Source organism: Takifugu flavidus, chromosome 19 (genome assembly GCF_003711565.1).
Source record: "Takifugu flavidus isolate HTHZ2018 chromosome 19, ASM371156v2, whole genome shotgun sequence".
In the NCBI taxonomy this organism is placed as follows: Eukaryota; Metazoa; Chordata; class Actinopteri; order Tetraodontiformes; family Tetraodontidae; genus Takifugu; species Takifugu flavidus.
This window is the reverse complement of record NC_079538.1, coordinates 9,490,734-9,502,821: the sequence shown is the minus strand read 5'-3', so window position 1 is coordinate 9,502,821 and position 12,088 is coordinate 9,490,734. Positions and strand designations below refer to the sequence as shown.

Here is a 12,088-nt window from a genome sequence, read left to right as displayed (position 1 = left end):
TATATAAGAGTGATGAAAACTCGGTTCCTGCACATCAGCCATGCATGAGAGATATGCATGCGGAAACCAATGTACAGGAAATTAACAAGGGGGCAGTACAACTAAAATGATAAAATAATGATCTTTGGGTTTCGTGTACTCAATAAAGAGGCCTGCTTTTCTGTGGTTATGTGTGAGGTTCATTTAAATGAACTACTACACATATTTCAGGTGGGAGTTGTGTTAGAGGAACACCATTAGATCACAACAGGCCAATATAATTCTGAGAGGCCAGGAGACTTCAAAAACTAACAAAAGCCTTTATTTATGCAGCACAAATCAAAAATAGCACGAGTGTTAACAGTTTGATTCTCAGGTCAGAAGTTGGTATTTTTCTGATCATGCCATGGTAATAGAACAATGATGATAATGATTTTATGAGTCTCTAATGCTACAAGTGAATCTCTCTCGCTCTTTGCGTGTGTGTGTGTGTATGTGTGTGTGTTCTCTGTGTGTTTGTGTCACACAGGATGCTGACCTTGTCCGTGGCCTCTGGATATCTCAGGAAAAGGTTCAAGAAATGCCCATCAGGACTTAGTGAAGTTATTACTTCTAACACACACACACACACACGCACACACACACACACACAAACAAATCCTGTCCTTGTGAGGACTTTCATTGATCTAAAGCAGTTCCCAGACCCTTGACTGGTTGTAACCATCACACCTAACCCTCTAACCCTGACCCAAACTCTGACCTAGGCCTTAAACCAAGTCTTAACTCAAGTTAACTCAAGAGTTAAGAGTCAAGTTCGAGCTTCCAGAAATTATCCAACCATTCCACATTACCTGAAGGGTACTACCAACTAATATAAAGACAAAGACGTGTACTTAAGGATGTAAAGTAAGCTTGAAAAATCTGGCCCTTTCTACACTGATGTCTATTTTCACTTTATATCATGATTGTTACTGGACAAAGCACCACAACAAAATAAAGACCAAATTCATCCAAATTCAGTAGGAATAATTTATTTTAACTGAAAAAAAGGAAATTCCAACGATAACAATTTTAAAGAATGGAGATTTGTTTGCTAATTCACCTGAAAACTTGCCTGTTGGTGAACTACATCCAGATTGGAGGACACAATCATGTGTGTAAGTTCGAGGGTTTAGAGGTCACGAAGAGCCACAACACCTCACTGTTAATTAACTTTGTCTCCATGGTGACAAGTGTTGCAGCCTAACTGAACAAAATGACCTCACACACGACAGGAAAGTTATTCATTTATTATATTCATTGTTCGGCGTCAGCTCAAATCATTGTGGAAGACTTTCATCAGTAGCATATCTACAGTTTAATTTAATTTCAGTGATCTCTAATCCATATTAATCAGTAATGATTAACAGTGAAGCTTGTGTGTGTGTGTGTGTGTGTGTGTGCGTGAGTGTGTGACTGCTCATTGTTTAAAGAAAATCCCAACATGGAAAAAATAGCCGAACATCAACCGTGTACTGGAAGGGGAAAAAAGAACACATAAACTATTTCTGGTAGCAGGAGTATTTCTGTGCTTCCTGGAAAATGTAGAAAAAGTTGACAGGAGGATGAAGAGAGGAAATAAACAAGGGAGCAAGAGGAGAACACAGATTTATGGAATCTTATCTTTTTAGGGTGTGTGTGGGGTGTAGGTGTGGATGATTGGAGCAGATTGGAAACTGTACAACAAGTCTGCACCAGGAGTCTGATATCTCAAAAGACTGGGTAGGTGGCCCCCCACTCCCAACACACACACACACACACACACACACACACACACACACACACACACACACAAAGACAGACGTACATGACCTTGAGCATTTTGTGTCCACACATGCAAATTATTTGTGTGTTTGAGTTACTGTAAGTTGGGACAGGAAATGACCAACAACAGCAGAACTTCCTGTGTAGATGCATCATCTATGCATGCAGCGTGCGTGCGTGCATGTGAATATGTGTAGGTTTAAAAGGCCTTTAAATCACAGTCCTGGCTTGATGTGTTGCATAAACGACATAAAAATAATTGATGTCGACTTGAATTTATGTGGAAAACGTCTTGAAACTCCGGCCAAGATAAGACCAAGGTTGAAGTGCTTGTAAGAATTCCCTTCCTTCATCCTTTAGGATCTCGTGTTTCCCACACTTCTCCTTCGTTATTCGAGGGTAAAATCTCATGAAGTGTCTCCTGAAAAATGTGAGAAACGAAACGCAAACGTCGCATTAAATCTATGCGTCCATATTTTATTATACATTATATCTTTGACTCTAAGCTTTTTAGCAGGAAAGTTGGGGTCTTTATTAAAGACTTGATTATCTTCGTTATCCTGCAATTACGTTGTTGTAAACCTGAAAAACTCTCAGATAAAGCAGTTCTTCAACATTCCCTCAAGATATTTGGGAGTTTTATAAAATAATGCCTCAAACTCCAACTTTGGTAATAGGTTCTTTATTACATTTGGACCATTTACACCGACAGAACATCAACAATTCTGAAAAACAGCATTCCCAGTCGCACCAGTACACAGGATGGGTGTTTAAACCTTTGTTATGTGCAGTAAATCCAGTTGCACAAAGGAAGAGATGCAAACGTAAACTGGAAACGAGGATGTACGTCCATACTGGCAACTGTTGGTGAAATGACACTGGACAGGAACAGATGTGATTAGTGTTTGTCACTGTTACAAACCTGTGGAGTTAGTTCGCAGTTTAATTTCTAAACCAGTCAAACCAGTAGGGTCTGTAATGCTTAAGACGTAATGCATAGAGACATACGTATGTGGGGATGTGCTCAAACACCACAGCAACACATCTGCACATCACCTTCCCCCAATACGGCAAATGTCCGAACACGACAACTTTGTATAACAGTTACAAGATTTCCAAAAGATCGGAATCAGAGCAGTCGCTACGGTTGCCTTCACCATGTGTGCTTTGTCACCTTTTGCTCTCAACATGATATATTCGATATTGTCGGTGATGTATTTTATTTCAAAAGGTAAATAAAATATCGGATATTGTTTATTTTTATATCACAGCTGAGGAAGTTCCAGTAGTTTTGGATTCGCTCACATTTTGCTACATTCCAGTGTTTCCTGATGACTTATTTATGTTAAGCTACAACTTTACCGTGACTAACTACAGCTTTCGATGTATCACTTTTGCCAATTTTAGTGTTTTAAGCATATTTTTTAATGTCAATTTTCTAGTGAAGAAAGCGACGCCTGTGTCGAGGTTTGCTTTTCCAATGACTATTCGGTTATTTTCCTCTTCGAAGGAGGAACCAGATGTTCAGGCAGCTCTGAGGGCAGTTCATGTCCTTCCAGTTTCACCTTGATCAGGTGATTTGCCAGCGCGAACTCCTCGTCGTCCAGCATCCCGTCCTTATCGATGTCCGCCAGCTTCCAGATCTTCCCCAGCACCGTATTGGGGAGTTTAGACTTCACCATCTCCTTCTTGGCGTTGGCTCCTGTCACCTTCCCATTGACGGGGGACAATGTGTAGAAGATCTCGTCGTAGGCGGGCTTGTCCCGTGCCACCACCCACTCGGCCTCGTCGATGCCCTCGCCGGCTCCTTCGCCGTAGCCGTGCCCAAACGGGCCGTCCAGGGTGCCGTCGAAGGCGCCGCCCTTCACGACTGGGTTGGGAAGCTGGGTTTCTTCCTGGCGGACGAGGATCATTAAACCTGCGATGTCGTGAGCCAGCATGTCGTCCACCGCTTCCAGAAGTTTGGGTTTCAGAGGCTGGAATTTGTGGAGATCCTGAGCTTGGAGTTGATCCTAGAAGTAAACAACCATATCAGAACGTTTGATCTCACCTGTCAGACCCTCCCTCTACAAAACCCGTTTGCTAATTCCTGGTTACCTGCATCTTTTTCAGGTTGGGGAAATCTCCAGGTGATATCTGATGCTCTCTCTCAATGCGTTTGTAAATATCTCCAAGGCTGGCGATCAGCTCTTTCTTCTTGTTCTCCTTCCCAAAAACAGAGGGCATGTCTTTCTTCAGCGAGCTGATGATGTAGGCATGGACCTGAGTGGCCAAGGGTAAAGAGTTTAGATTTTCTTTTAATTATAGTGGCAAAAACTTCAAAAGTACCAAAAATAAAGGATGAATAATAATCCATGATTGGTAAGGACCTAGAGTCAGCACTTTTTTTAAAAGTGGATGGATGGATGGATGGATGGATGGATGGATGGATGGATGGATGGATGGATGATGGATGGATGGATGGATGGATGGATGGATGGATGGATGGATGGATGGATGGATGGATGGATCAATGGGAGGATGGCAGGTCCTGATTATGCAAGTTTCACTCTTCAAATGACACTTTCATTGATCACAGCAGAGGGGTTAAATGCTTTATTACATTCATTCCTAATGTGCACTTTAATGTCGGGAGGAACACGAAGGCATTAATTCCTTTAAATCCTCCTGCACAAGAAAGAAAAGACCAAACCAGACAGAATGGATGTCAAATTCTGACTCAGCACGATGACACGTTCGATTATTATGAGTGTTTTGAGCAATGTTATGAGCAATGTTTAGACAGTCCTAACAGCTTGCATATGAGAATGTTTTCTTTAAAAAAGTGACACATCGGACTGCCGCTGTTTAGCAAGGAAAGATTTAAATTCAGTGAGATGGTAAATCAACGACTTGTGTTGACATTTGTTTTCAATATTCATCTGAAATTAGTTCTGGCCAAAGCCATCACATAGGAAGGAACCCCCTATTTGTTATGTCATTGTGGTGATGTATGCGTTTCCCCCACTCAGAGACGTCCTTGATCCTCACTGACACACACACACACACACACACCCACCCACACCCACACACACACACACACTATCAGCTGTCGAACAGGAAAACTGCTCTCAACAACAGTTTGATAAATCCGCCTGTTTAGAGGAATGTGTGCACGTGTGTGTCCTCTGCAGTGGGACAGAGACAAACAGTTCTGCTGTCGAGGGTAACAGCTGGAAGGGACGATGTAAAAATCCTGCGAGTCCCTCCAGCTAAATGAGTTTAACATAAGTGCAATAATAACGCAGGGGAATTAAACGTCGTCAAAGTGCTTGTGTGGTCCGACCGCTCCCTACCTTGGCTAGCCTTGCCCTCTTGATCAGGTCGTTGAGTTTGCGCAGTGCCGCGTTTCTCGGTAGAGACTGAATATCTTTGAATAAATCCTGCTCCTCCGCCTCAAACAGCTTCCTGTTGTCTGGAATCAGCAGCGGGTGGGACCAGAATGACCCGATGTAGACACGGATCACCTGAGACAGAGAGACGCTGTAAGCCCAAGTCTCGAAAGGCGGTGGAGGTCTTCAAGACATACATGTTCACTGAGGTTTTTCTATACCTCTGGGGTGTTGACGATCTTCCCCAGGGACCACATCAGGGCACCGTAGACTCTCATCAGCTGCTGGGTCTCGATCTGATCGGCTTTGTTCAGCACAACCCTGGAAAACACAGACAGTGTTGCTTTGAAGGAACCGTGGCATTAACATCCTTTAATCTGACCAGCGCGTCCACAAGGCACCTGATCTTGTCCTCGTGGTTCTTCAGGGCCTTTATCACCTCCGAGAACTCATCAGAGATGTCCAGTTTGTGGGCGTCAAACAGCAATATGATCCGATCCACCCTCTCCGCAAACCACTCCAAGACAGCTGCAAAGTCATAGCCTAAGTGGAGGTAGAAATGAACAAATAAATGAGGGATGACACTGTCCCAAGAGTTGAACAGTTTTAGATCACTTTAATTTCCTGTTTCTTTTGCCCCATAATGTGCAGGTGTGAAGCTAATAAAGATGCCGCCTGACTTGATGTTGAAGCATTTATAACCATTAAAGCAACTCAAAGGCCAATATTGCCTTAAAATAGCTGCACTTTAGGTGCAACGCAAGCGTGACTTGATGGTTTCAATGTCTTGATGATGAAACAGAGTCAGGAATCAAAGGCTTCTTGACTTTTAAGGGGCTTCAGGATAAAAATCTAACCAGGAAATGCACCAGTCAAGACGAGAGCAAAGAAAAAACAGGAAAAAAATGGATTAGTTGGCTAATTCCAATACAAAACGTAAGAGCGCATGTGAGGTCAAGCGGTCAATAGAGGCTTTATGTTAATGCATTTGGCTGGGTTGTCTGAGTGGCTGTGTTTGTAAAAAAAAAAGCAGCTTGTAGTGTACAGCAAGGCCGAAAAAACACCTGCAAGAACATAGCTGAGCTTTTGCAAACTACTGTTACTGTGGCGACTCCGTTCCTCCTCCCAGTAGAGATGCAACTTAGATTTAATTTTGCTTAAGAACGAACAACTATCTGGCTGCCAGCATCAGTAAACAAACAGGATGATGGTGCAGGATGATTCCTCCCTGGGACATGAGTGAGTTGAGCTGTAGCAGCCTGCACTCAGTGTGTAAAATGTTGAAGTTTGTCTTAGTAAAGGTTTTTCTTTTTTCCCAGCTGGGAGTTAAAAACATGACACACTTCTGGACCATTAAACAGCTCGATACCTTGATATTTTAAAATTTTAGTGGATTGTTCTTCACAGATGTCCTCACATGGTCGGAATTTTAGCACATCAGCAAGTTTAGGGGCTTGAATATTCGTCCGCCTTGAATATTCGGCCTAAGTTGATTGGACGGTGTGGCGATTTCGTCATTATGACAGCATGAAAAATGGAGCCTGTGCCAGACACATGGTTTACAAGCAAGTGGGATCACTTCTCGGAGCCTGGAGCAGATGTTGAATACATGGAGAATGTCCCAAATTGAGGCTAAAATGTCTGTCGATCACATAAATTGCAGTTTCATTGGAGCCTAAAACTGAGGACAATTTGGGTGATAAAGAATACAAAACTTCCTATAAGGTCCAGGACAGAAAAGATGCTTAATAACACCATGTGACAAAGGTCTGATGAAGAACATGTCAAAGTCCATAAAATCTTCAAAGTATCGTTTTTAATTGGCCGGTCGGAGCTGATACCGCCAACTTAGTATCAGAAATACCTCCATAACGACATCTATGTAGGCAGCTAAAGCCTGAAATCTCCTCATCTGGACACACCAACACACGTGCACACGCACGCACAGATGGAGACAGTGACAAAACAGCAAAACAAGTCTTAAATCGTGACACAGACAACAGAAATGCAAGAATTATGAAAACAGATACTCAAAATGCAGAAATGGACGACAGTTCCATGTGAAAACACAGCTGCACGCACGCACGCACGCACACACACGCACACACACACACACAGTCCCCAGAGACAACACAGCTGTGCTGACGCAGGAGAGATTAAGGTTAGCCTGTATTTTTATATCTAACAGACAATAGCAGGGTCACACCCCACTGGGCTATTTATTTGCTTTCACAACACGCTCGATATGTGGACCGAGCCATCGGAGGACCCGTTCCGCCTTTACAGCCCGGCAAACCTGTTTCCTTCAGTTGCTTTCGAATTCTAATAAAGTTGCACCGAAGCCGTCAGCTTATTCGCTCTCTGAAGTTTCTCAAGACAACAACTGTCTCCTGACACGCACTAATCCCGACCCAACCCTGCGATGAAGTAATGCGCTGAACTCAGTGACCAGAATCTTGGTTTTGTTTAGCCTTCTGGAACATCATATGTGTGTTTATATATTTCATCTCCCAAAACACTCTTGCAGACCAGATGACCAAGTCCTCGTGCAAGATTTGTGGCCCCAGAGGCAAACTGGCGTGCAACTGGGATGGGGTGCTAAAAAAGTGAGATGGACAGACGGTAAAGGCTGGGAGGAAAAGGAACCTCTCGCTTTCACTTTCATCAAGCTCGCTAATCCACTTGGGCCTTAACTGGCATAAAACCAGAACATACAACACAGGCATTTTAATACAGAGGAAGGTGGATGGAAAAAAGAAAGCAGTGGACGTGTAGAACACTTAATAGGTCTCTTTAATTATCGTAACTCTTTTCTGAATGCTAAAGGATGCTATGGCAATGCTGCTAATTAGCTTTGGGAATGCCAACAATGCTGGACCCTCGGAAGCTGGGAAGGAGCTTTTTACACCGAAAACAGGCCCAGCAACACCCACATCTGACACTAGAGATAAGAACGATACCTAACAAACAAAATCAAAACAGTATAAAATATACTTTTTCTCAAATGGATCTATAAAAATCTTCACATTTGTCTTGATGACCTAACTTTACAGCTCTGTTTCATTTACATCTGTTTTTTTTTTTTAACAACAGAGTCGCAGATTGTTGTTTCTGAGCCGTGCGTGTGCACGGGTGCGTGTGCACGTGCGAGACAGTCAAAGCTCATCTTTCTCTGTCGCTGCTTCCTGTTGAAATGAATGAAGCGCAATCCTGTTAGCTGGAAGTTAAAGTAAACACACACACATGCATCCAAAGGAAACGCTGACGTGGTTGTTCAGAGTTCAGTGGGATGGAGGGATGGATGGTGGTGGTGGGGGGGGGGGGGGGGGGGGGGGGGGGGGGGGGGCTGGGGCTCTCGCTAATAAATGAACAGAGAGAGAGAATGGGAGAGGACCAGTGTGCACGTCTTACCTCGGCTAATTCTCTGTTTCTCTCCTGACAGAATTCCCGGTGTGTCAATCACGCTGATGCTCTCCAGCACGGGATTCGGCAGCTGTGCACACACGAACCTGCAAGGCAAGACACGCGCGGGGGGGAAGAGGCGTGCTGGCAACTTAAAAGAAACTGGACAGAAGTGTAAAACGTCTAAAACAACAAGCACGGTCCCGGGCCAGACGCCCGCTCTCTCCTCCATCTCTGCTTTCCTTCACTCTCTCCAGCTGAATAAGCTTGTCAGGTTATCAAAGGTCGCCTGGGTCAAGCCGCCCCCCCACCACCAGCGCCGCTGCGACAGTCAGCGCGTATTCTGTCTGTTCACTTTGAGGAAAGTGTGAAAAGATTCTGGCTCTTTTTCAGAAGGATGAGAAGGGAGTCCTGTGGGTCAGCCGACACGCAGGAAGCCATGAGGAGAGTGAATCCCAGCCAGAGCGCACTGGGAAATTCAATCACAAAGGAATGTCGAGCTCTGGCGTCGACTGTCGCTCGCACTCTCTGGTCTCCTATTCCCATGTTTCCCCTCTGTGTTCTGTCCTTTTAAGCCTGCTCGCCATCCGATATCAGAGAATTCATCACGGGTTTGGCGAAAATGTGCCGTTACCTGTTGAGGAACGCGTTGCCAAAGGCGTTCAGCTTTCTGAAGGGCTTCTTGGGGTCGACCACTAAAGCGTTGCCGGGGATGACTCCCTCTGTGTCACCGTGCATCACCGCGATGAAGGAATCCGTGGTGGGTTCGGGGCCGATGCGCATTCCGGGAAAATCCTGTTCCAACAGGTAGCTGTTGAGGAGATTACAGGGACAAGAGATGAGATGTTTTACAAACACCCTGTTGGGATAAACCGAGCATGTAAAAGATCACCCTGCTCCGATTTAACCTCAGATAATGAAAGAAAAAGGTGTTACCTTATGACATACAGTAATATTTATGATAGGTGAGGACATACAGTCCCATTTGCGTGGAAAGTTGTCTAAATTCCAACCATTTCTTGTTTTTAACCGTTTCTTTAGGAAAAGGCTTGTATCAACCCTCAAACAACACAGCTGTAAGCAACACGGACAGATGTGCATGCAAAAGCAGTTCTTTCACACTGAAAAGCCTGGAGAAGCAGTTCAACAAAAATAAAAATCTGAAGACAGCTGGTCTGCGTTGAATTAAGAACCTGCTGGAAGAAGGATTTAGGGGATTTCACATTTAAACGTGGGGTTTGAAGCCATTATATCAGTAGGGCCCTTAAACGTTAACATGAAACCTCTGTGCTTTCTGAAACAGGGATAAGATGGAAATGTTGTATGTAAAGTAGGCCAAACGGCAATGTATACCAACACACAGTCGGCAGCAGACTTTTAATAAAGATGTATTTAACTAATGACGCAACGTCAGCCTACAGCTGATGTGAATATGACCTCAACCCAATTCGCTTTCCGCTGTTCTGCAGCATGTGTGACACGCTAAGATTAGAGGATTTCTGGAGCCCGTTGCAACCCTAAAAACCTGCCATAAAAAAAAAAAAAAGAAAAGATTTCCAGCCGTGAATGGTCATAAATTTTACAGGGTGGGTGTGTGTGTGTGTGTGTGTGCAGTTTAACTGCTACCAGATGTAAAGACGGTTCCCTCACATATACGCTCTGCAAACACTGGTAGTGCCTGGTAGAGCCATCTCCCTGCACGTGTTGTAGGGAGGGTGTGTATGCATGTTCACGATCATGTACTCTAGTGAGCAGATGTCACTCTAAGTAAAGTCACCTTGGAGGGGGGAGAAATGCCATGATCAGCAATTTGAGAGATTTTTATTATCTGTTAATAATAGGTTGAATTTTTAATGAACGCTCCCTCCTTCTGCCCTTCCAGCGGCGGGAACCCTGAGGTGTGAACTCGGGGGTTAGCCAGCATTCTGGACATTCTGCACCTTCCTGTCGCATCGTCGGACAGGAACCGTGCTGCCGATGCCTCGCCGCCGTTGCCATCGGGGAGTTAATCGAACAAAACAAAGCAGAAAAGAGCAAAACATGTCAGACAGCTGTCTTGCATCACAGCAGGAAGTCACCAACGGCGTCCTCTCTCCATTCTAATAGGCTAACACTTATTGTGTGTGTCTGGGTGAGTGCAGGACATCCTCGTGCAGACACAAGGTTCAACACCCAGGCGGGAACTGCAGGTCATGAGCTCTTGACTCACTCAACCCAATTAGCACTGTTTAACCAAAAAACAGGATCAGATTGTGTTTATCTATTTGCTGATGGTGATCTTGCTATAACATTATAAAAAGCATCTTATAAAGGTACCCTGAGTTCTCCTAACCTGTTGTGTTACTTTAGCTGAGAGTCTGGGCGTGTCAGCCACGGTCAGACCTTCTTTGTGTATGAATTTGCTTGTGTTGACCCCCCCCCCCCTCACCGTATGAAGCTCGTCTTGCCGGTTGAGTACTGGCCCACCAGTAAAACCATTGGCTTGTTGTCAAAGTCTGCATCCTCCAGAGCCGGGGAGTGGAACTCATGGAACTTGTAGTTCTCCTCCAGAGGCAGGAGTTTGGTTTTGTAGAGCTTCTTAAGTCCATCACTGACAGTCTGAAAGACCTCAGGCTCCTTCCTCCTCCTGTCGTCGGTCCCAAGCCAGCTGAACATGTCGTTGGTTGCTTCTTCAAACAGTAAAATCTCTAATTGCTGAATATTCTGTCAAAGATTCTTATTCGGGCCTCGACTGAGAGGGTTTAATATTATTTTATAACTATTGTGCCTAAAAGACAATTTTTATTATCTAAAGCACAGTAAATGCTTGAACGTAAATCATTCAGTACAAAATAGACTTAAAATAAAAGCAATTAATACCTGTCCTTGTATTGTATATTTAAGGTAAATTCAACCCTAATTCTCCACATGCAGTTTCATCTCAGTCACACTTTTAGCTTCGTAGCCCCCAAAACTATCAAACCGGTTCTTGATGACTAATGAATGTCTGCAAATAATCTCAATCGGGCCAAAATCCAATCCTCAATCACGCTGCTAATGCACAATATCAGGATACCGCTATTCAATTAGGTCCCAGAGCTGACAGAGGAATCCCAAAAATGATGCACCGACTGGCTGTCAGTTGGAAACCACCATTATTGTTCTGCTCCGGCTCTTCTGTCCACAAAATAACACCAACTGGAATCGAAATTGTTCCCTTATTCCCCTAAAAAATGACGAGCTGCACGCTTCGATTCGCTTTTGGGCCTAATTTCCCTCAAAGCGCGGTGATGAATTTGGCAGCTGACGTCCTGCAGCTCAATTTAAATGCCGAGGTGAAGGAAACCGGAGCCCGGCGGAAGTGCCCCGAGGCTGGCCGTCCGTCACAGCTCGGTCCCGCCCAGTGATGCCGCTGCTGGAGCCGAGAGAGAGAGAGAGGGGCGCCGCCATGATGGAGGAGAGACCGCCGTCTGAAAGTCAGGGCGCCGCCTAGCGTCCCGTGTCAGTAATGCTCGATAACTGACTTGTGCTTTACTATATTTTCTCCACTTTGG

At 44.5% G+C, this 12,088-nt stretch overlaps 1 protein-coding gene across 2 annotated transcripts; it reads right to left on the bottom strand.

Moving 5' to 3' along the window:
* Positions 1 to 2,448: 2,448 nt before the first annotated feature.
* Positions 2,449 to 11,922, bottom strand: ehd3 (EH-domain containing 3). 2 transcript variants are annotated; one of them, XM_057016547.1, is made up of 9 exons: positions 11,611 to 11,921; positions 10,984 to 11,249; positions 9,190 to 9,366; positions 8,565 to 8,662; positions 5,555 to 5,696; positions 5,375 to 5,474; positions 5,118 to 5,288; positions 3,880 to 4,044; positions 2,449 to 3,794 (listed from the first exon to the last, which is right to left on the bottom strand). In XM_057016547.1, exons 2-9 carry the CDS (start codon positions 11,208 to 11,210, stop codon positions 3,267 to 3,269), a joined length of 1,608 nt encoding a protein of 535 aa, XP_056872527.1. In that variant the 5' UTR covers positions 11,211 to 11,249; positions 11,611 to 11,921; the 3' UTR covers positions 2,449 to 3,266. The 2 variants fall into 2 exon arrangements, with proteins under 2 accessions (XP_056872527.1, XP_056872526.1); XM_057016546.1 differs by having other exon boundaries at positions 10,984 to 11,922.
* Between the last annotated feature and the right edge of the window lie 166 nt (positions 11,923 to 12,088).